Consider the following 24,718-nt stretch of genomic DNA (forward strand, 5'->3'; position numbering starts at 1 on the left):
GGTTTTTGTTAGTTTTGTTTATGTTTTTACTATTAATAAAGAGCCCATTTCCTGCACCTTTGAGTCCTGGCCTCATCTCTCCACCCCGAGCGTGACAGTGACGCTGTTTGCGAATCCTCCGTTAGTCTTAAATATGCTTTCAGGAAACACAGAAATGTTGGAAATGACACAACTTGCGATCATATAGTTTGCTAAAAAAGTGTGGTTTCCAGGGCCATTTTATGGCGGTTTTATCGCCTGCCAGATGAAAATTGTGAATCTAGTGGTTCAGAAATAGCACTGCTCTCATGACAAGTTTACATATTCAGACTCCACTGAACACAGTGCTTGAATTAAACATTTATTCATGTTGATGAACTGAACGACACAGCTACTCAACTGTACATTATTCAAAATTTCCCATCAGAGAGAGAAACGTAGATGACCTAAAAACCTGACCTCGGTTACTGCTATTCAGCCCTCATTCATACAGTTGAAAAATAACAACAACACTGATATGACAGTCCAAACTATCTCAGTAAAATAGCTCATGCTTTTAAACTAGAATCTCTTTGAACTCCACAATGTCAGGAGCACTTTGTTACCGAGGGCAAATATTGTTAATGGTCCCCAAACAGTGGACAGCAGCGCCCTTGAGTGGCTCCTCATGTAAAGTGCATAAACATCATCAGGGATCGAATAAAGTAGCACCAATCGACTGAAATCTGCCCTGATATTTCTGCGCAACATACTGAGGATGAATGTAGATTTCAGTTACAAAAAACACTGTCTGTAAAATCCTGCACGGTGGGTTCAGATCAAGTTGTTCTTTATCAGAACGTGTCATTTCGCTTTTGAAATAAAGCAGTGTCAAAGCTCAGCTGGGCTGCTATCTCTCTCTCTCTCTCTCTCTGGTGGGTTCAGACGGTAAACACCAAACACGTGATAGATGTCGGATTCTGACTGGATGGTTACAGCACAAGGGGTCTGCTCACTTCAGGCCTTCATCTGTGCTCTTGAACATTAAAATGGCGTTGTGAATCTTCAGCGCTGGTCCTAGCTTGATATTCATGATCTTCACAATATCATTTTGAGTCAGAAGGAGGAAAGCCTCTCCATCAATCATCTGCAGAGAAAAGCATCGATGAGCTACACAAGATGTGATCAGCCTTCACTGATCTAACAAGAAACTAAATGTATCACAAGACCCCTCAAAATGCCTGTTTTAATTCTAAACTCATTCTACGATGCCTGAATATGGTGGCTGGGAGGGGACATGTTCGGTTCACATATTAACTCGTGGGAAGGTGATATTATGTTGTGGCCTTGAGATGCTATGTTGAGCAAACGACATCCATTTCCAGTTTAATGCATAAACAAACCTGCGTGACCATAGCAACCCGGGATTATCAGAGATGGATTTATTAATATTTAAATTTGAATTAAGAAATTATTATATTATAGAAGTTTATCATGAATAAAAGTTACTTAAAGTGCATGCAATAAAACATTTTTATCCATCCCACAGTCTTGCAAGTCCATTAAGTGATTGTCTTTTCCCCTGAAATATTTGCATATTATTAGTATTAGACTACTATTATTGGTTATATTTTATATTTGTTTTTTCCCCCTTCATTTTGATCTCTTTACTTAACTTTCTGAATACTAAATAAATGCTAAATAATAGCCTACTGTAAATGCTTGACATGCCAATGAAGCTTTGATTATGCTGGCTTAAATTTTTACTGGAATGCATTTTATTTTAGCTGATTAATAGACTATAATTATAAATAGCCTACTATAGTGTTTTGTTGAGGAATAAATAATTCGCTTAGTTTCACTTGTAAATGAAAACACAACACGCTCATTTATCATCACATACGGGCATAAATACAATCATAAAGTCAAAACTTTATTGCCATAATTGTCAGGTGTTTACAGTATTTGCAAAATATAAGGTAGCAAATAATAGCATAATTATTCAGAACGTTAGGTAAAGCGATACATGAATGGAAAGGGCAAAATTAGCATATACAGTACGTATAAAAATATAGCCCTAAGAAGTTAATATAGTAATAATAATAATATACAAATATTAAATGAAATGTTTCATGTTCAATGTAAAAATGTTTTATCCATCTCTGATAATCCCATATTAATGGTGTCTAGCAGGTTTGTTTACGCATTAAACTCGTGGCCACGAGAAAATTAAGTGAACTGAACATGTCCCCTCCTGGCCACCATATCTGAAATATCATATATAAGGTTCTTTAAAGACAATATTAGTGGTGTGTACCCATGCAAAACTCACTACCAATATACTGGAGTTATTTACTGTCAGTAGTGTAGCAACGCACGACACAACACACACACTATCAAACCAAATACCCAATCCTATGGATTTCTATTGAGACGCATTACCCTCCCAGAAATTAATGTGCAAAGTTAAATGTGATTGCGCCTTCATATACACAATTCCTATATAGAAACTATTAACTGCTAAAACATTATGACTCAACAGTCAATCTATTAAAATTTAAATTTGCACAATAATACTTATGATGCTTTCTTCAGCAAGTACCATTATTAATTCTAATTTAATGAGGGTAATTACTTACTTCATCTTTGAAAATCCGGGCCTGCTCCTCACAACCAATAAGATTATTGACAAATCCAAAGACCTGCAAATAAAACGGGGATATAAATGAACAGAGCCATCACACTGACTGCTGTTTGTTTGCTGTGTCCAGCCCAGAAACTCAGAACTGTGCATCTGTACTCTTATTGTCCTGCCCTAGTGAAAAATAAGTAACCACCAATAAATGATAACCACCAAAAACTGGTGGTGATGAGAAAGTCACGCGATGAACCAAAGCTCATCACAAACAGCTTTTCTACGAGCTGAGGAGAGAAATACTTATATAATAAAGGTGCACAGTGTCTTTCACACAAACACTAAACCCCATTATGGTGACACACGATACTGAAATAATGCAATAAACATTTATTTAACAACATTAGATGTAAGATTAAACTCTAATGCACACAACTGATAAGAAAAAAATAAGAAGAAACCTGTTATTTCAACAAAAAAACATCAAATATGAAGTGTCATGCAGGGAATTCTGGGATTGTCAATTTACGGTTTGTCATTGTAAATTATAGAATAACTTTTTCTTTTTCATTTCCAAAAACCCGTATTTGTAACAGTATTTTACTGTAAAATTACATTAAATGTAATTACATTTATTCACCAAATACAGTATGGAAAGTCTTTTACTGTTAAAATCACAATCATTTTTTACAATGTATACTCAATGTCTGCTAAATTGCAACAACTAATTTTGTGCTTAATGCACTTTAATTGTGCAGAAGTAGTGCTGAAGTCCAACTAAAGATATACTGAAGTAAATCTGTTCGTGGTAAAGTGGAGCTATTGCAAGTACACTTCAGGTACACTTTAAATATCTTACATTTAAAGACCGATATTATTCAAAGATCACACAATCCTCATTAGGCTTAATATTAAGAAATGCACAAGTAGTACACCAAAAACGGTTTAATTATAATGTTTATATCAGTCTCAAGTGATATGTGAGTAAATATAGATTTGAACTATATTAAGTATGAAATAGATGCATTTTAAATATATGACTTTTTTATTGAAAATAAAAGTGTTGGAAGCATAAGTGATTTAGTTATATATAATAATTTAGTACATGTGCAAATAATGGCCTGTGCATGCCGTCCCATGCATGCATGCCGCATGTGATCTTTTACACTAAAATTAATAAATGTATTTATTTTACCCAAGAAAATTGCAAACGGTTGAGTGAAGCGATTACCTCCTCTATAGTCCATGTGGACACTTGACCTGCATGAAGTCCTGCGACGCCGGGCAGTAACTTACAGTGCTGCTCCCAGCAGAGAGACAGAGTCCGGTCCGAGCTCGCTGTAAACGCTGTCATGAACAGAGACGAGTACATTCCCTCCGACGCCATGTCTGAAACACACACACACACACACACACACACACACACACACACACACACACAAACACACACACATGTTCACACACACACACACACACACACATCACGTTTACACGCATATAAGCTTCCGATTAAGCTCCATATTCTGCTGAAAGATTCACATCATTTTTAATCTAAAAAAGGTTTACATGCTTCTTTTTTGTGCTTAATCCACATTCTCTGAATAAGACTCTTCTGCTTGTCCTTGTCATTTACCATGCTGTAATTTTCATAATTCCACACAGTAATTTAATCAACTATTGATTATTAGTGTCTTTAATAAAACCATGCAGTTTTCAATGAATAGCAAAATCACATAGACTTCATTTGTCTATTTAATTAGGATATTCTGAGTAAGTCTTTGCATATCTCAACAATGAATACATCAGTCAGATTATTAGTAAACAGAATATTACCTATTAGCAAAGTGACTTACAAATGATGACAATGGAAGCAATCAAAACCAACAAAAGAGCAATGATATGCAAGTGACAGCTCTCGGTTCATCTAAAGCTGCACAAAGGGTTTTTATATAATAAATAAAAAGACAACAAGTCAAAAGAATAGAAAAAGAACAGAGAATGCAAGTTTTAGAGGGTTTTTTTATAAATAAAAAAGAAACCAAATAGATAAAAAATAGAATTAGAATAGAAAGTGCTAGAGTTTGATATAATTACATATAAATTAGTCACATATAATTGGAATAATTCGAGCTCATTCAAACACAGTCACTGATACAATTTCATTGACAATTATCAACTTTCAAATATAGAAAAAATAGTAAAGTTAAACTCACTCTGACAATTTCTTTGCTGACTTTTGCGATATTTAGGGGGGCGACCAATCCTGGTGACAGGAAACAGGTGACTTTTAATAAATGTTTACATAACAGCAATATCTTAATACACAATTATACTTGATTAGCACAACAATCGTAAATATAGTTGTACCTGCCATGGTAGCGAGATTTCTTTGCTCTCTGGCCGAAGACCAGCAGGTTACGTCTGGATCCTTCTGTATCAGAGAGATCCGCTTTAAGCCGGCCCTGGTTCCTCTCAGCCAATGGGCAGCCAGACAAACAGTGATGCGCTGTGAAGCGGCCGGTCACATGACCTGACCCGTCACATCCCGGAGTAGGACACTTTCTGAGTGACAGAAACCCGTCTGTTCTGTATTCTGCATTGTTCTTTTGTCTGACCATTTGAACATTTTAATTTTTAAGCCAGTGCATTACAGCAGGGGTGTTACGCTTTCTGTCAAGCTGCCCTAAAACCACGAGTGTTATGAAGAGTGCTAAAGGCACGCTGAAGACTGACCTGTGGTGGAAGCTGTATTTGGAGGTGCTGCGTGGCTGAGGCACGGAGGAGAAGCTGGGCTGCCGGGCCGTCAGGCTCTCCCGGGGACCTAAACCACACAGGTGACTCTGAGCTGACACAGTACTCGGTACATGAGCAGGTGAGGGTCAGAGGAGAGAGGTCTGCAGTCAGGTTTCTCACCGGGTTTCTGGGCGGTGGGCTGGCAGGGTGGAGGTTTGAGGGGGTGTCCTGTGCTCTCACACCAGCCCGCAGGGTGGATGTCCGGATGATCTGAATCCATCCACTCATCATACAAGTGACTCCAGCCATCAAAATGAATCTAAGGACAACAGAAGTGAGGCTGATTCACACTCACAATTAAACCTCACTCTACTACATTAATGTATATAGAGAGAGAGAAAGAGTTCTGTCATGAAACTCTAGATGGCGCACTCTAGTCAAACTCAATCTGACATAATGACATCATTATCACATGGCACAGTTGATTGGTTCTTTTTGTATCAGCAGCCAATGAGCTCGCTGCTCAACATTCAAATATTTGGCTAGTGCTTGCTGTATCAGTCGCAGCACTTCAGAAACCCTCCACCTCCCCCAGCTCCACCTGTATAGACCTGCTACGGGGTGATCATGTCTGCTATGGGGGTTATTCATATATGTTATAAGTGCAGCAGCAGTATTCCTACATGCTCACAGCAGCATGTTGTGGATGCATTGGCAGCAGCGTAGCAGACCTATTGCACCAAGACCAAACACATTAAGATCGTCATGTAAATTACCAGAGAGTTGTCATGACAGAAATATATACACATGCTGTAATTCAAAAGTATTCAGCAGCTCAACTGTTTTCAACATTGATAATAATCAGAAACGTTTCTTGAGCAGCAAATCAGCATATTAGAATAATTTCTGACTGGAGACTGGAGTAATGATGCTGAAAATTCAGATTTGATCACAAGAATAATTTACAGTTTAAAGGTGGTCCTATTATGCTCTTTTACATGGTCTTGATTTTGTTTTGGGGGTGCACCAGAACAGAACAGGCTCTCATACTAGATTGTTTGAAAAACACATTATTTTTCAAAGATCTTTTTTTTATGCTCAAACAGACTAACTAAAGTATAAAAAAATATATTGAAATACTTTCATACTATATGAAAATATTTTTAAATAGAAAATTGTAATAACATTTTACAATATTACTATTTTACTGTATGGTTGATCAAATAAATGCAGTCTTGGTGAGCAGAAGACTCGTCTTTCAAAAACATTTTAGAAAAAACATACCTACCCCAGACTTTTCATCTCAGTGTATATTACTATTATGAGCCATTAAAGGAATACATTTAATATGCTGTCTGGATTTTTATTTGTATTTTGTTGATCAAACTGGCACAGCTGTAAGCTGGGGTTAGTCTTCAGAAGCAGAGAGGGTTTTCTCACCTTGATTCTGTAGGTGTCGATCTCCTGCACCGTAGCCACGCGGATCAGCCCCGGACACCTCTTATCCACCGCCTCCAGCTTCATCTGCACCTGGAAGCTGTGGGAGGGGCGCTGCGCAAACACAACAAGAGGCGCTTTCCTTATTTTGACCAGGGAAGTGGTTTTAATAGAGTTCTGAGTGTATTTGATCAGGACTGAGAGATCTGACACACCACTGTGAAGGCTTCAGGAGCGACCGCCGTCGAGCCCGTCTCCTCCAGATACCTCTCCCACGAGAACCTGTCAGGGTCCGGATAGTCTGCCGGGACAAGACCACATCGAGCCAGTCTGTTATAAAAGCAGGCCAGCCAAACAGACAGACACAGTGTTCATACATACAGCTACACTAGCCTTCAAACGTCTGGGCCCAGCAAGATGTGTTTATGTTTCTGAAAGAAGATCAACAATGCTGCATTTGTCAATATATATATATATATATATATATATATATATATTTATTTATTTATTTATTTATTGCTGATCAAAGCTGAATTTTCAGCATCTTTACTCCAGTCTTCAGTGTCACATGATTTTTAGAAATCATTCTAATATGCTGATTTACTTCAAGAAACATTTCTGATTATCATCAATGTTGAAAACAATTGTGCTGCTCAATATTTTTGTGGAAACGGTGGTATATATATATATATATATATTGGATTTACAGATGAACGGAAAGTTCCAAAGAACAGCATATTTTGAAATATTATGCTTTCGATCAATTTAATGTGTCCTTGCTGATTTTTTTTTTTTTACTTTCCTCTAAATTTTTTGTTAAGTGTAAATGTGTGTGTATATATATGTGTGTGTGTTTCTTCATTTATATAATTATTCCAAACCTTTAACTGGTACTATATAAAATATATTATATGAATGACACAAGTCTGCTTTTCTACAGTATCACAAACGAACTACATTACTTGGCTTAAAAGGTTTTCTGTGAATAATATTAATAATAAATGTTATCATATATTTAATATTGCTGTCTTTTGTCATAGTGCTGTGGCCAGAGTACAGTTATTTTACCATGTTATTTCTTATTTTGTGCATTTTCTAAAAAAATTGTGCTACTTAATATTTTTGTGGAAACCATAATACATTTTTCCCCCACAATTCTTTGATTAATAAAAAGCTCACAAGAATCTTTTGTGGCATTATACTGTCACATTATTTACTGTAACTTTAGATCAATTTAATTCATCCGTGCTGAAAAAAAGCCTTGATTTCTTTGAAAAAAGAACCCCAAACTTTGGAAAGGCAATGAACATCTATAGAAACAGCTCAAGTCAAATCCATGTTAATAACAACACTTAAATATCAAAATAACAATTTGGTCACACATTTTGAAACAAAGTAATGGTATCTGTCTGATTTTGGCAATGGATCCCTGTTGAACCGTGTAGAGTGTAGGGATGGGCGATATCTGATCGTTTGCGATATACCAGTAAAAATTCTCCCCACGATAAGAATTAGTCTTCCCACGATAATAATGATAAAATTTAGTTGTTGACATATTTCTGTGTGCGACTGTGTGGAGTGATGTGAAGGAAGGCGAACATGAAATTGAGCAGCTCCTCCTACAATCTGGAACAGGTTTGGATAACACTGTACAGTTCAGTCTGCCTTTAATAAATTATTAGCACGTGTGCAATACAGTTTTACATGTGTATGAGTCGTTTACAAACCTGTTGTCCAACAAAGATATTATTTATTGACGTGCTTTTTCTCCATATTAACTTCGACATAGTCGAGTGTTTTGTTGAAAAAAATTTTTGAGATCAGATGTGCTTGTATCAGAATTTCTTTTTATAGCATTATATAAGTGAAAAGGCTATGTCGATTACCATTGCATTATAAATACACTTTCCACAAATACCCAAGATTGCCTTGAAGAACAACAGACCATGTATTTTTCCCCAATTGCATGTTTGTCTTCAGGTTTCCTCAGTCAAGATTTCTCTATCTGTGTTTTATTCAGCTACAGTGATCACTGGATACCTCTGTCCATATCATAGACCTGCGACCCCATTGGAGATCATTTTTTTAGCGATTTTTAGCATTCCGTTTCTGAATAAAACAAAGCTTGATGATCGTCAGCAACCTGTCTGACAGAGTGTAATTCTAGTAGCTGTGCGTGCAAACTGCCATCGTTAATCTTGCAACCCACATGTGAAAGCAGGAGTAAGTCTTTGATTAATTATTTGTATAGTATTTTAAAATGTAACGCCATGATACTTGACGTCTCCCCGAGCTTCTCCTCCTGTCTGTACGGTAATTTCTCTAGTGTGCGACAGAGAGTCGAGTGGTTATGACGCAATCGTTAGCCTATTACAAAAACTGTTTACGGGGGCCAAATGTAACATAGAAGGTAATGGAGCCCTTTATGTCGTCTTTAGAAATAAAAATGGAAACAACTTTAAAACGCCTCAGATGTAAAGTCGCTGTCAAAGTGAAGCAAAAATATGAATGGGAGTCAATGGGATGCTAACGCAAGTGAAGTTCTGACTACAAGATGGCGGCAACGCGACTTCAACTTTCGGTCGAATGGTCCATATCAGTGATTTCCTGTTACTTCTACTGACATTGTGGAGTTTCTGCGCAAAAAGTCGGCTGTATGAATTAAACAGTCATAGTAGTCACAACACCCTATTTGGGTGTAAAAATAGGAAAGATAATACCTTTTATCTAAAAACAAAAAAAAAACAGGATTCCTGGGGGGAGTGAGTTACCCTGAGGGGGCGTCAGCGGGAGGCCTCTCTCCTGACACAGTGGAGTAAAGAAGCTAAAGCGGAGTGAGGAGGTGTGTGGGGGGAGTGAGTTACCCTGAGGGGGCGTCAGCGGGAGGCCTCTCTCCTGACACCAGCCGATGGGATGAATGTACGGGCTGTGAGCATCACACCTGCGGGGAGCACACGAACACTTCATCTTCAGTAATAAACCCATTCATTCCACACTGGACCATATACAGACAGTAAATAAGTACTGAACACGTCACCATTTTTCTTAGTTAATATATTTCTATATATTTATAAGGTGCTGTTGACATTAAATTTTGACCAGATGTCTGTAACAACCCAAGTAATCCATGCATACAAAGAAAACGAAACAAATACGTTCAGAAATTAAGTTCTGTGTAATAAAGTGGAATGACAGGGAAAAATAATTGAACACATGAAGAAAGGGAGGTGACGAAAAAGTAACGTAATGCATTACTTTCCATAAAAAGTTACTAAGTAACATAATTAGTTACTTTTGTTAGGGAGTAATGTATTACTTTTAAAAGTCACCTTCCCCAGCACAGTGTCCGGCATCATTTAAACCAAGAGACCAGCAGCTGTAACTCACCAGTAGTCATACGTGTCGTCCCAGTTATCAAAGTGAACCAGGAAGCGGTTGCCCACTTTGTCCGTTACCGTGGCAACACAGATGAGAGACGGGTTCATGCGGTCCACAGCCTCCAGCTTCATCCCCACCTCAAACCCACAGTCTGTCTCGGGCTGCACAGTCAGAAAACCAGCTCAGTGCTCAGCGTGCTTTAGTGACACACGGCAGCACAGCTTCAGTGTCTGACTCACTTTGACGGAGCGAGAGAACAGCTCCTTCGGGGCCGCTGGTGATCGCGTGATTTTTAGGTAGTTGGACCAAGAAAACTCTTCTTCTTTACATCCTGCAAGGGTAGAGAGTTGAACTGCTGAAATATGAAATAACAATATAGCTGTATGTTAGCACATCTATAACAGCTGTACGGAAGAGGATCTGAGCCAAGCAATAAAAAAAAAAAAAAAAAAAAAAAAAAAAACATCTCCAGATTAACGTCATAATAATACGAGGTTAAACTCATTAAATTTCAAGAAAAATATCTAAATAAAATGTTGAGATTAAACTCATTAAGTCGTTATGCTTTGAGATAAATCACAAGTGTTTATTCTCAAGAGTTTTTTTTTCTCAAATCACAACTTTTTTTCTCGTATTTTAATGACTTTTTGAATTAGGTATGTGATTTATAATATAATATGTGATATGTATTAGATCCAATTTTTTTTAAAGTACATGTTTTTGAACAATGTTAAAGCAATAAACCATAATGGTCCATGTGCAGAAAAAAGGGGGAAATTATCAGAGGAAGTGGGATTGTTATTTACTTTAAACAAGCAATGGCTAGACTTTAAAATGGGTCAGACTCTTGTAAAATCTCATGTAGCTGTTGTTCATTTTTGATTTTATTATTATCATTTTTTTCTTTTTTTCTCTGTGAATGTGTGTCTTGTAGATATTTTTGTTTATGTTCACTATTTAAATATATAAAAGAAAAAAAATTTTAAAAATTTTTTTATATATAAAAAAATGTAATATATATACAGTACAGACCAAAAGTTTGGAAACATTACTATTTTTAATGTTTTTGAAAGAAGTTTCTTCTGCTCATCAAGCCTGCATTTATTTGATCAAAAATACAGAAAAAAATGTAATAATGTGATATATTATTACAACTTAAAATAATAGTTTTTAAATTTATTATACTTTAAATTATCATTTATTTCTGTGATGCAAAGCTGAATTTTTAGGATCATTATCACATGATCCTTTAGAAATCATTCTAATATGATGATTCATTATCAAAGTTGGAAACAGTTCTGCTGCTTAATATTTTTTCAGAACATGTGATACTTTTTTAGGATACTTTGATGAATAAAAAGTAAAAAAAAAAAAAAAAAAAAAGAAGCTATGTTTTTAAAAATATAAATATTTTGTAATAACAATATACACTACTGGTCAGTAATTTGGGGTCAGTAATTTTTTCCTTTCTTTTTTTTAAAATAAAAATACTTTTATTCAGCAAGGATGTGTTAAACTGATAAAAAGTGATAGTAAAGAAAATATATTAGAATATATATTATTAGAAAACATTTTTTTTATTTTGAAAATAAATGCAGTTCTTTTTAAAAATATTAGACTGATTTATAGACTTCATCAAAATATATTAGACAGCAGAACTGTTGTAATAATATTTCACAACACTCATAATAAATCAGAATATTAGAATGATTTCTAAATGTATCATGTAGAAGACTGTGATAGACTACCACTATTGGATGTTACATGTGACACTTCAGCTATAAATGCAGTCTAAATACAGCACTGCATCACAGCAATACATTAAATATCAAAATAGAAAACTTTGTAAAAATATTTAACAATATTACAGTTCTTTCATAACTGAAATCTTATATCAGATATATGTAATTCAACAGTTCTTACTGTGTTTTTGATCAGATAAATGCAGTCTAGGTGTGCAGAAGAGACTTCTTATTCCAAACCTCTGTTTGGTGTATATAATTCATCCTAAAATTGTATGTATGTCTATCACATTGTATGGTCATCCCTTATTTTACTTATTTTTCATCTAAACAGTTCTGTACTTCACCTTTTGGGGTGTACAGCTTGTGTCCTGTGCTCTCACACCATCCAGCGGGGTGAATATCAGGGCAGCTGGCGTTGACCCAGAAGTCATGGCAGTCAGAATAGCCATCAAAATGAAGACGCAATCTGAAGCCGCAGACCTAGAGACGAGCATGTCAAGAGAATGAGCTCTGAGAGACAGATCACAGTCATAAGAGCCAGAATGTACCTCAGCCACGGTCAGGACGAAATACATGGAGGGGTGCTGGGGGTCGATGCCTTCTAACTTCATCCCCTGTCTGAAGCTGTTCTTAATCGTGGGAACCCTCTGGGTCTAGACCGGTGACATGGATAAATGTTAAGATTGAAAAAAGAAGAAAAACCCATTCACTTCCCACAGTGAAAGACAAACCTCCTGAAAGAGTCTGTCTGGAGCGGCCACAGCTTTCTGCTGCTCTAGATACTGCGGCCAGGACCACGTCTCCAGCTTACACTCTGCTGAGCCCACAGAGAGACATGCCAGAATACTGTTAGCTTGTGTGAAAACATTACTAGCTAAAACTATACCAATATATATGCAGATCCATTCATGTAGTACTTACATGAGACTGAATTCACGAAACTCATAGATTTCATTATATTTACTTATTATCAGTATGATTAATACTCAAAAGCAGAATGTGCTCCATTACCACAAACAATATTTTAGACTCATCCCAGTTTGTAAATACAAATTTCGTTGTAAGCTCATAGTGATCACAGTTGTATTTTTACATCAACATTTAATTTTTGTTAAAGTTTTAGTTATTTTTTGTGTGTTTTTGCCATTTCTATAATTTCTTAATATGTCTGTGTACTTTGTATTAGTTTTTAATTTTTATGATGCTTGTAAATCAAGTTAAACTAAATAAAAATATGAAATATTTTGGCAACTAGCTGAAAAATATATATTTTTAAAGTTTTTGTTTAATATATATTTTATTTCAGTTAATGTACATTTTGAATAATTAACATTAACATAACATAATAGTGTTTTTTTAATGGTTTTAACCATTTTTCTTTTTTGTGGTTTTGGGTTTAGCTTTATTTGCAGTTAAATATGATAACATTTATATATATATATATATATAGTACTGTCAAATGATTAATCGCATCCAAAATAAAAGTTTTTGTTTACATAATATATGTGTGTGTACTGTGTATATTTATTATGTATATATATAAATACACATCCATAAAGCATATATTTTGAAAATATTATATATTATATTATATATTATATAATTTATATTATATATAAATATATTTAATATGCAAATATAACATATTTTTCTTAAATATATACATGCATGTGTATTTATATATACATAATAAATAAACACAGTACACACACATATATTATGTAAACAAAAACTTTTATTTTGGATGCGATTAATCGCAAACAATTACACAAAAAAATATAATAAAAATATATATATATATATATATATATATTATATATTATACACACACACACACACACACACACACACACACAGTGTCACTTTATATTAGAATACCTGCATATACTAATGAAGTCACACTGGTAAGGACAACAAAGCCTGCATTTTGACAGTCAAGGCAACATAACTTTCAAGAAGTAATGCAGTGATTGACAGTTGTGAGGGTGCAGAGTGCAAGAGTATGAAATCTAACTTTAGCTCATTAGTGATGGTTTCGTAACACAATTACTGTTTATCATGGGAGTGTGATGACGCACCTGCTTTGTTCTGTCTGCCATCCATTTTTAAAGCCTCCACTTTCTCCTCCTTTAATCACACGAGTTCATTTCATTGCATTAAAAAACTCAAAGCACCAAATGAAATGCATGATAATGTAAAGATACACATCAAGCACTGCAATGACATTCATTTAAAGAAGCAAAAGAACTGCACCATTGGCTCAGCATCAGACTCTTCCTCTGATGGGCTGTTGTATTCCCTCCTCTTCCTCTTCTTCATGGGCTTCAGCATTTCATGCTCATGATAGATCACCTGTGCTTCAGCAATCCCTGCAGCACTAAAGCACCCATACAGAACACCATACTGATAGAACAACCTCAGTATCCTTAATCTGACTGTAATATGCATGATTTTTACCAGAAATCTGTCTCATACATATTTATACTGTATACTGCATGAGTTAAATAGATGTGTAAGTCTGGCAGTTAATTTACTTTTCAGACATCATCTCTCCGTGTAGCTCCGTCAGGTAAGTCTGTCTGGCCGATGTCTCAGTGCACTTGCTATGAGCTGGACTGTCCTGAGGCTCCATACGTGCTCTCTGAAGTCTGCCGGCCTCCACGAAGGCAGCAGACCGGACATTCCCACCCGCTGAGACGTCTGCAAGACAAGACTGCCGTTTGTGATGGTGCTGCTGGAAAGACAAATGCTAATAGCTTTAAGATTTGATGCATGTTCTCAATGGTTACTGAACTTTTCATTGGACTACTGTTCTTCCAGCTTGAGTTCAACTGGCATAAATTAGCTGTTTCCACCCAATTTACATTCTACTGATAAAATGTTGGGTGTAATAATGTTATTCAAAAAATAAAAAATAAAATAAAAAACTGTATATTACAAATTCTGTATCATTCATCTTCCTAGATTTACCCTAATATTAGTAAAATGGAGAGCACAACTGGTTATCTTACTGCTTAGGCTACTAATTTCACACATAATTTAATATTATTAAATTATGAAATATTAGGAAATATCACAACTGCCTTTATCCGAAGAAGCCCATGGGACTAGGGCAGCTCAAACTAATCCTGTATGCAAAATTTAAGGGTCCATTTAAAATATATTGCTATGTAACCATGTTTAATAATTACATACTGTACAGTGAGAAGCTTTAATGCAGCCTTTAACATGCAGTTAAAGCAGCTGAGGTTCGACGTGGCCATGAAAGTCTGCCTGCAATGACTTAGTGCACTCAACCGTAATATGCAAAGTGAAATATATGGGAGAACAGAAATAATGATATGGGGAAAATGTTCAGAATTTAGATTGTGTTAGGCCATTTCACTATGTATGAAGTCCAAATAGATTTAACGCAACACTAAAGATAACAATCAACCAAAAATTAAAAACATACAAACCAAGACACAACACATTCATGTGACACCATTTGCAAAAAGCCATTTTTTCTTCGAACTAGTTTTTCAGGACATTTAAGTTATCAGTATAGAATTTACGTGCTAGAATTCAATACTTGCACAGTTGTACTGATAATTAGCATAGTAATAAAGAGACTGTCTAATAGTAAAGTAACTCTTTTATGTACTCATCAGAGCCAATTTTTACTCCTGCTTTAGTGTTAATTTTGAGCCTTGACTGACAGCCAGACTTCAAAACATCATTAAACCATTCTTGTAAGAATGATGTAAGAATCCAGAGATATCTAATGAACAATTACCTGGTTTTTCAGCTTGTTTGAGCTCCATATCAGCTGATTTTGTCTGCGCTCCTTCAGTGGTCAGGTTAGCAGAGCCTATTTTCCCTTCACTGATCACTTCCAGTGAACCAGTATCACTAACACATAACTGAGGAAAGCAGAGTAGCATTATTTTTATGCAATAATAAAAGTGATATATAGTGCATTCAGGAAGCATTCACCACACTATATAATTATTTGTTGCTTCTTTTCCCACTCCAGTGATAAGATTGCATAAACTTCTTCAACAGAGATTGGTGAGAGAGCAAGTTGTCTGCAGTTGTCTGACATTTAAATCACCAGACCTTCCCTCTCTGCACTGGTCATCGTGTGAACTGCACTCCTCTGGGCTGATACCAGAACAGGCAGATCCTTCAAACTATCTTGGAGTGAAGCAGTGTCTAAATCACACCGGTTATCCACTGGTGTGCCTCAGGGTTTGGTGTTTGGCCCTCTCCTCTTCTCAATGTACACAAAATCACTTATTATTCATGCACTCAGATTTCCTAACTATGGTAACAGTACACTTCTGCCAGCCTCGTAGACACCTCGGCATGGAAGAAAAACATCACCTTCAGCTTAATCTTTTTATAATGGCATCCATTTCAGCCCTTGAAGTTGAGGGTAGCATTCGACAACCATTATAACCTCTCAAACCACATCACAAAAATCACACAGTCAAGCAAATTTACACTGTAGAGCATCAGGCATTTAAAACTGCTTGAGCATTTGATTTAACATTTGAGAAGTTCCTCTGATTCATTATTTGAGTATTGTTTATTTCTGCATTGTTGTCGTTTATGAAAATCAGATATTAACCACAATATTTCTTCTTGTTAGAGTTTATGCTTCACCATATGAGTAGATCAAATGGCATTTAAAATTGATTTTTTTAAATTGTTTTAGCATTGTATTTTCAAGTCATATCATATGGCAGGTTACTTAATTTGCAACTTTGGGCACTTGATTTATCCTTTTAATTATGTTAGGAAAAAAACCTTCCTGATGCCTTAGCATGAAATTCTAATGATGCAGAATTCCTAACTTGTAACTTGCTTTGCATAAAAGCATCTGCTAAAGGAATGGATTTGAATCAATCCCTGAATTTGGTTTCACAATTATCTTCAGCAATCGTACTGAATATGTTAACATGTCATGGTTAAACATTTATTTCAGATAAATATCACTGACTTTGTCATGTCATGTAGTGAAAATGTTGTAACAGATCAAACTAAAGCTCTTAGTTCCAGTACTGTAACATCACATCTACACACAGGCACAGGGCGGCTGTCTTGTGCTGTAGGGCTGCTTTTTGAACTTGAGGAACTCGAGAGCTTGTTGTCATTAAGGTCACACATACGGGGCCACACAAACATAGACATGTGGCTCACCTTCAGATTGCTTCCAGGGAGGATGGCCATTCCCTCCTTCCAGCCCAGAACATGCACAATCGTCCCTCCAACCTGAGCAGGAAGTGATGCGGCCTCCAGTTCACTGCCTTTAATCGCCTTGATTGCATTTGGAGGCAGCTCCACTTTTGGCAATGGATGAGCAGAAGCTTTGGAAAAATAAAAACTTTGTTTCCACAATATTTAACACCTCTAAGTATGGAGAAATGGAGTAAACAATCGCTCAGGAGGAGTGTGTTCATTTAATCCTGTCAGTCAAACGGCAAGAAAATATAAACAGATGATCGAGTCTCGAGCCCTATCACTGCACCAAGGACAGCAAGCCAAATGTGTTTACCTTTTTAGTTTTAAAAAGAGAAAAACAAATGTGGGAAATTCAGTATATAATACATTTACATTCTATGCTGATTTCTATTCAACTGTAAGCACCTGGAAAGATGATGGTGGTGGTTTCCTGGGGTTTGAGCCGCTGTGCAGAACCGTCACTGGGAGCGTGAGAGACGCTGCTTTCGGACGGGACGTCTGCATCATGTGGCAGGACACCCAGGTCTGCTTTGGCACTCATAGCAAGACTCTGCTCAATACCACTAACAACAGAGAATTGAGGACATCGTGATAGAATAGAAGTCATTTCACTGTTCATATGCAACACTGAACATCCTTCAGAAGCAGAATGTGGATGTTTGAAATAAATAAAGGTAACAGCAGAGTTCATTTTAAGGGGAAGACAATTAGCCACTTAGGAAGATCATTTCTGTCATTCCTTTTACAAAGAAAAATGAAAGAGAAACAGGATAGTGGAGAATGATGTTAATGTTGAATCTATCATCTGATAGTGATGAACAATTTTAAGTGATGGTGATGCATAATCCATAAACTCATGGTGATGATGCTCATCCCTTAAACCAATGGTGGTGATGATGATGATGATGATGATGATGATGATGATTATGCATAACTGATGATGGAGGTGATGTGAGTGAATCTTCCATTCCATGTCAAAGAGCATCAGTTCCAGCGCATCCTCTCCTCTTCCCAAAATAATCTTTACCAGTGCAAAATGGCGGAAGTCCATGTTCCTGTGCAGTAAACTGTAAAGTAGGCGAACCATTCATTATTTCATTCCGCTCTTGCCTGAAAGACTGCTTTATGAGGAACATCCGATTCCGATGCATTTGGAAGGAAAAGACAGATGCGCTCTGTTATGATGATCGATATTAAAACAAATGTTGAAATTTCAAGACAACCTCAGCTTAATTGCTAATTATAAGGGCTATTTAATAAATTCATGAAGGAAAAACACGATGGAACGCGCGTCATCATAAGTGTCCAGAAATGCATGCAAAGTAAAATCTGTTTATATCGATCGCGCATTGATGGCATGATTGTCATGAATTGGGTGTAATGTGAAGGCGATCAGATCATGAATTTATTCTCACCAGTGCTGGTCTTGCTCGGGAGGAGTGTGATCTGCGCATGCGCGCATCCGGAGTGCACAATCCTTTGATGTTTGAAAGTGTTGCATTTACACCAGTTCACGTGTGACAGTGTGTATAACACACCTCTGCTGTAGAGGTCATTTTATACAACATGGATTTCAATATCTTTTAATAATGACACTGGAGCGAGGCGTTGGAGCAAACGAATCAAAAACAAATAAATAACCTCCACTGTCCACATTCAGCTGATGCTTTGGCATAATTTCTAGTAGTTTTAATCAAGTGATTGTTATCTGGGAATGGAAATGTCAATTTTAAAATTATCATTAGCTGAACAAGAATCAAAGCTGCTTTGACATCAGTTTTCTTTTATCTGATCCGTTCTGCCTTTGAACTGATCTGAACATTTATGTGGACGTGAACTGGAAAACAACGCATTTAAACAACTATGTTATTTCTCTATATTTCAACTTCTGTATGTAGAGCATTATTTAATTTTCAGTTTTTCTTATATTTTAGTGTTATAATTGCTATGTCTGTACTTTCTTCTGCACTGGAAGCTCCTGTGGCCGGGTCAGATTGCTGATAAAGCTCTTTCTGACTTCTGAATAATGCCATGCATACCACTTGGGCATCCTATAAGCCAGTATTTCTTTCATTTCTTTATTATTATATAATGCAGACTTTGCTGCTCAAACATAGATAAAGATGCACTTAAAAAAATGAAAAAATCTAAATACTTATGTCATGTGAACTTTGTTAAATTCTGATTAAACCAGTCCCAGCAAAGCCATGAGGGAATTTATAGTCACAAAACATCAGTGCATCAGTACTCTGTGCATGTCTTTGGGTTTTGTGTTGTTCGATCTGTTAGATCACATCACTCTCACTATTTACAGAGCAATACAAAGCCTCCACTGAAACTTCCCCACAGAGGAAGGTTTGCAGTTTATCATCCTCGTTACGGGACTTAATATGCATCACATTTTGCTTTAAAAGCATAAGAACACACATTTTTGCTTTTCAATTGTGTATAACTAGATTTGAACCTCAATAGGGTTTAATCCACGAATAAATCTCATGACATCTTTCACGAAATCTTCACCACAAATCCAACTTTTTTAAAATTAGTGCGGCAATGTCACGAACATACAATGTTGTGGAAATTAACTTTTATAAGTAATCATTACAATACTGCGTTTTTCCATAAAAAATAACTAGCTGCGTTACTTTTTATCAGAAGTACATTACATTACTCTTCCGTTACTTTCTGTCACCTGGGCGGGGTTTGCTGATTTAATTAATAATTAATAAGCTTCAGGCTGAAGGAAGGCAGTTTCTCTGAACACGGGGACAGGAGAGCCGTCACTGACTTAAATGAGAAAAAGTAGCTTCAATACTTCATCGTAAATGTAAAAGTAATGTGTTATTGACAAGTTACTTAAAAAAAGTAATCTGATTTCATAACTAGCGTTACTTGTAATGCTAACACTGCAAACATATCACAGCACACAAGTTTCTGTAAAAATTACAAGCCAGAGTAAAGGTTACGTCCAGTGTTTTTATTGAGTAAAGACAGGAAACGAGAGAAGTTCTGACGGATGCTGAGTCTAGCAGAGGTCGTCATTTAAAGCTCTTTCCGGGTGGACATCTAGGGCATCCTGCAACAGTTCGGGACGCTCCTGAAACAGCCACCACATACACAAACACTTGTGGACGCAGCGGCTTCTTTTGTGCTTACACAGACACTTCCAGCTGCCAGACTTGCTGTCGAACGAGACGCGTGTCCTCCCAAACTGACACCATTTGTCCTCAAGGTCAGTGTACACAGAGAAGAAGACGCATCTCTCTGGAAGGTCATGCTCGCCCCAAAAAACAGGGTAGACACAGTCCACCCCCTGTACACACGCCCTGGAGTTCATCTCCTGGCACTCGTGTTTCTCTGATGCGGACAGGAGGTGTTTGTCTCTCATCTCCTCCAGAGAGCGGACGCTCAGAGGTGGAGGAGGGACGTAGTGCTGCGCGTGATTCGTTCTCACGAGGTGACGGCATTCCTTCCCAGGATTCCCGCTCTGGGCCTGCGCTTTCATGAAATCCCAGCATTCCTCCAGCTCACACAGCAGAATCTGCAAGGTGAAGGATTTGCGGATATGAATGGGCACTCTCGGCCCGTGCAGATATTTGGGTGTAACATAGATGGCATTTTTGGCATCTACGCATAAAATGGGCTGCTGGTCTTGGCCGTGCTGTAGTCTCTCATGCCGTCTCAAATTTGATGTGGTGGTAAAGAGGATGCCACACTTCTGGCACGCTGCCTTGCTGCCCGGTGTCTTGTCTTCGCTGTGTGTTTGCAGGCTCTCTAACAGGACTGTTGTAGGCTGAAGCTCAGCTGGAAGAGGAGAAAACTTTGAGACGAATCTCAGTTTGTTTCCATCAGACACTGTGTGACCAGAGGTGGACGAAGTACACAAATCAAGTACTTGAGTAAAAGAACATAAAATACTATTCCAGTAATAATAACACTTTATTTTAAGGTGTCCTTGTTGTGCATACTTAACTTATGCATAATTACATGCAAGTAACCCCAAACCCTAATAACCCTAGTCATATAGTAAGTACATGTAGTTAATTAATATTACTCAGTACTTAAATGTAGAATTACACTGAAACAAGGACACCTTAAAATAAAGTGTAATCAATAATAATAAGTGCACTCTTTTTCAATTTTACTTGGCTAAAAGCACAAAAGTACTCGATACTTTTAATGCACTACTTAAGTATTAAAAGTAAAAAGTACTGATCGATGAATGCTTACTTATTTTGCAATTTTATATACTTTATCCTCCTGTTAAAAATACATGTCATACACTGATTACTACTGATAACTACTGATCATTCAAGTGTGGTAACGAGTATATATAGTATATGATGTGTGTTGGCAAATATAAATAAACAATTTACATTGGGCAAAATGTGTTAGCATTTAAAAAACAAAAAAACAAACAAAAAAACTTACGCAAACATACTAATTGCGATTAATCACATACAAAATAAAAGTTTCTGTTTACATATATATACAGTACAGGTCAAAAGTTTGGAAACATTACTATTTTTAATGTTTTTGAAAGAAGTCTCTTCTGCTCATCAAGCCTGCATTTATTTGATCAAAAATACAGAAAAAAAACAGTAATATTGTGAAATATTATTACAATTTAAAATAATTGTTTTTACATTTATTATACTTTAAATTATCATTTATTTCTGTGATGCAAACCTGAATTTTTAGGATCATTATCACATGATCCTTTAGAAATCATTCTAATATGAAGATTCATTATCAAAGTTGGAAACAGTTCTGCTGCTTAATATTTTTTCAGAACATGTGATACTTTTTTAAGGAAACTTTGATGAATAAAAAGTAAAAAAAAAAAAAAAAAAAAAGCAGCAGCAGCTATGTTTTTAAAATATAAATATTTTGTAATAACAATATACACGACTGGTCAGTAATTTGGGGTTAGTAATTTTTTTTTCTATCTTTTTTTTAAATAAAATCAATACTTTTATTCAGCAAGGATGTGTTAAATTGATAAAAAGTGATAGTAAAGAAAATATATTATTAGAATATATATTATTAGAATTTTTTTTTTTTTTTTTTTAATAAATGCAGTTCTTTTTAACCTTTTATTCATCAAATATATTAGACAGCAGAACTGTTTCCAACACTCATAATAAATCAGAATATTAAAATGATTTCTAAATGATCATGTGATAGACTGGATGTTACATGTGACACTGAAGGCTGGAGTAATGATGCTGAAAATTCAGCGTTTGCATCACAGGAATAAATTATTTTTTTAAAGTATATTCAAATAGAAAACTATTATTTTAAGTTGTAATAATATTTCACAATATTACTGTTTTTTTTGTATTTTTGATCAAATAAATGCAGGCTTGATGAGCAGAAGAAACTTCTTTCAAAAACATTAAAAATAGTAATGTTTCCAAACTTTTGACCTGTACTGTATGTGTGTATATTTCATTAAGTATATATAAACACACACGATGGAGGAGTGCTACTGAATAATGAGTAACTGCTCACCTGAGGATTTGTCTGTCATCTCAACACCTGCAGTCGTATGAAACAGATTTGAAGGATATTAATTAACAAGAATCACCTCGGATGAGCTCAAATATACATGGTTTGTTTATATTCTACAATACAGACAATGCTCATAATAATAAATAAGCAAGAACCATTCATTCAGAACTGTACTGTGACAGACACAAACCGTGGTTGGTAATGTGGATTTTGTAGTTCTGTGTCCTGTGCAATATTTTCGAGCACATCGGGCAGTGCCAGTGGCTCCTGCCATGGCCTCCATCAGAGCAGTAACAGGGGATAGAAAACCTCCCTGTCAAGAACACACAACAGTCACGCTCAGAACGGGTGTCTAATGCTATGTGTGTGTTGTAGAAACGGTTACTGGTCAGTTACCAATGCCGGCGTCTTTATAATATATAGCGAATCTGAGATGTCTCTTTTTGAGGTGCTGTTTGGAGGCAGTGACAGGAATCCTGCAGTAGAGACAGTCAGCATCCTTCATCACGCTGAACAGCTCCTCTTCATCAACAAACACAAACACCCTCTCTGGAAGAGAGAAAACAAGCTTTGTGGATCACCACAGACATCTAACTCCTGCTGAAACGGGTTCAACTGATGCTGGAGAACAGTCAAGTGACCCATAAATCAAAATTCAGCGTTTATAACCCAAGAGATATTCCTGAGAGAACCTGAGGAAGATTTTCATTCTAATATAAAGCATGATACTCACCAGAGGTCATGACTGCTCACTTCCAGAGCCTAAAATACATTTAAAGACACATTTAATGAAGTCCCCAATGCTGTTTACGAGCTCTGAAAGCATCACAACACATTACTGCTGATACTACAGTAAAACTGTGCGAGTTCGCTTATTAACACCACAGACTATGCAAACATAAATCACGGAATTACATAAAATAACAGATTGTGAAAGCTTCTTAGAATTATATATCATGTTAATGCTTTATTTACAGCAGGCACAATAACTATGGCCTTTTAAACCGTTACCAGAACCACAGAAACAGATATATCTACTAACCCGCCACAAACAGATCAGTCTGGTTTTCTGTCAAATCTCTCGAGGCAGACTCTCTAAAGATGACTCCACAATGTTAAGAGCATCGATCAACTACGGTTCTAAATATATATAAATATATATATACATAAGAAATAAAACCAAGAGAGAGTGAAGCTGAGCGACGCTGAGACTAACGCTGATTCTTCTTCTTCTTTGGTTTTATGGTGTATAATAATCTACATGTATAGCGCCACCTACAGTACAGTGCTGTTGCGCAGTCTTATGAACAGAAAAAAAGGGAGGGGAAGAGAAATAATAATAATAATAATAATTATTATTATTATTGTTATTCTTCATAAATTCGAGACTAACCAGACTCCCAGGTTCCATGCAGGGTCCCATCTGGCGCTGTGTCTCCTGCTCCTCCAGAACACTTCCCTGGTTCCCTAAAATCCAGATCAGGCGACAGCATCGCTGTTTGATTTTAAACCTCTCGCTCCACCCTGTACTATAAATGTATTTTATTAGCAGCCTATATCCTACTCTTTCTTTATTAAACCCAAATCCTAACAAGTACCCCAAATCCTTATTTACTTTTCCCTTTTTATTTAAGAGTGTTATTAATTCCTTTCTTTCTTCGTCATTTTTTTTACAGTCGTATATTACATGTTCTACTGTTTCTTTTTCCACACAATACTCACAGAAACCATTCTCATGTACTCCAGTAATAAATAGTGATGCAGTCTCATCCTTGTTATAATGACTTGTTCCCACCTGTGTCTACCACTAATGTTTCGTGTATTATTAAAAAAATCTTATATTAAATAAACGCCTCCCCTTATTATCTGAATTCCATATTTCTTGCCAATCCTTTAAAATATTTTCCATAATTATAGTTTTCACTTCATCTTTACTTAATGGAACATTAACTTCTACTTCTTCCTTTTTCTAAAGCTGTTTTATTTCCCACAATGCCCACATGTGCTGGTCCCCAGCAGAAACCGACTAATATATATATATACACACACACCTTTTGTTTGTACACACCATAATAATGTAAATATTTGACTT

The 24,718-nt window shown here is 36.2% G+C and overlaps 2 protein-coding genes across 9 annotated transcripts; both read right to left on the reverse strand.

Moving 5' to 3' along the window:
* Window positions 1–327: 327 nt before the first annotated feature.
* LOC109083438 (lethal(3)malignant brain tumor-like protein 1) lies at window positions 328–18,635 on the reverse strand. 6 transcript variants are annotated; one of them, XM_042750579.1, is made up of 23 exons: window positions 18,528–18,568; window positions 18,140–18,233; window positions 17,518–17,675; window positions 17,071–17,237; window positions 15,662–15,788; window positions 14,421–14,586; window positions 14,140–14,263; window positions 13,965–14,013; window positions 12,618–12,703; window positions 12,435–12,539; window positions 12,231–12,366; window positions 10,381–10,496; window positions 10,151–10,302; window positions 9,628–9,704; window positions 6,979–7,064; window positions 6,767–6,877; window positions 5,507–5,645; window positions 5,327–5,414; window positions 4,961–5,155; window positions 4,807–4,856; window positions 3,825–3,982; window positions 2,598–2,660; window positions 328–1,105 (listed from the first exon to the last, which is right to left on the reverse strand). In XM_042750579.1, the coding sequence occupies exons 3-23, from the start codon at window positions 17,651–17,653 to the stop codon at window positions 971–973; spliced, it is 2,466 nt and encodes an 821-aa protein (XP_042606513.1). In that variant the 5' UTR covers window positions 17,654–17,675; window positions 18,140–18,233; window positions 18,528–18,568; the 3' UTR covers window positions 328–970. The 6 variants fall into 6 exon arrangements, with proteins under 6 accessions (XP_042606513.1, XP_042606514.1, XP_042606510.1 ...); XM_042750580.1 differs by having other exon boundaries at window positions 18,140–18,230; window positions 18,528–18,566; XM_042750576.1 differs by lacking the exon at window positions 18,140–18,233 and having other exon boundaries at window positions 12,618–12,700; window positions 18,528–18,635.
* A 1,433-nt stretch (window positions 18,636–20,068) lies between these two features.
* Window positions 20,069–23,879, reverse strand: LOC109083444 (zinc finger protein 124-like). Of its 3 annotated transcripts, XM_042750798.1 has the most exons (7): window positions 23,669–23,879; window positions 23,360–23,388; window positions 23,023–23,175; window positions 22,817–22,939; window positions 22,627–22,653; window positions 20,744–20,967; window positions 20,069–20,653 (listed from the first exon to the last, which is right to left on the reverse strand). In XM_042750798.1, exons 2-7 carry the CDS (start codon window positions 23,367–23,369, stop codon window positions 20,138–20,140), a joined length of 1,053 nt encoding a protein of 350 aa, XP_042606732.1. In that variant the 5' UTR covers window positions 23,370–23,388; window positions 23,669–23,879; the 3' UTR covers window positions 20,069–20,137. The 3 variants fall into 3 exon arrangements, with proteins under 3 accessions (XP_042606732.1, XP_018953771.2, XP_018953773.2); XM_019098226.2 differs by having other exon boundaries at window positions 20,069–20,967; window positions 23,669–23,876; XM_019098228.2 differs by having other exon boundaries at window positions 20,069–20,916; window positions 23,669–23,874.
* Window positions 23,880–24,718: the final 839 nt, after the last annotated feature.

The sequence above is a fragment of the Cyprinus carpio genome, chromosome B23 (genome assembly GCF_018340385.1).
Source record: "Cyprinus carpio isolate SPL01 chromosome B23, ASM1834038v1, whole genome shotgun sequence".
Taxonomy (NCBI): domain Eukaryota; kingdom Metazoa; phylum Chordata; class Actinopteri; order Cypriniformes; family Cyprinidae; genus Cyprinus; species Cyprinus carpio.

What these genes read in the sequence shown, in the direction of transcription:
- LOC109083438 (XM_042750575.1), bottom strand. Translation starts at nt 18,613, where the DNA reads ATGCAACACTTTCAAACATCAAAGGATTGTGCACTCCGGATGCGCGCA. An exon ending in CAAACAAGCTGAAAAACCAG is followed by an intron (nt 14,587 to 15,661) that starts GTAATTGTTCAT and finishes CTTGTCTTGCAG; the next exon opens with ACGTCTCAGCGGGTGGGAAT. An exon ending in GACGACACGTATGACTACTG is followed by an intron (nt 9,705 to 10,150) that starts GTGAGTTACAGC and finishes TGCTCCCCGCAG; the next exon opens with GTGTGATGCTCACAGCCCGT.
- LOC109083444 (XM_019098226.2), bottom strand. An exon ending in TTATAAAGACGCCGGCATTG is followed by an intron (nt 22,940 to 23,022) that starts GTAACTGACCAG and finishes TGTTCTTGACAG; the next exon opens with GGAGGTTTTCTATCCCCTGT. An exon ending in GATGACAGACAAATCCTCAG is followed by an intron (nt 20,968 to 22,626) that starts GTGAGCAGTTAC and finishes CTGGTCACACAG; the next exon opens with TGTCTGATGGAAACAAACTG.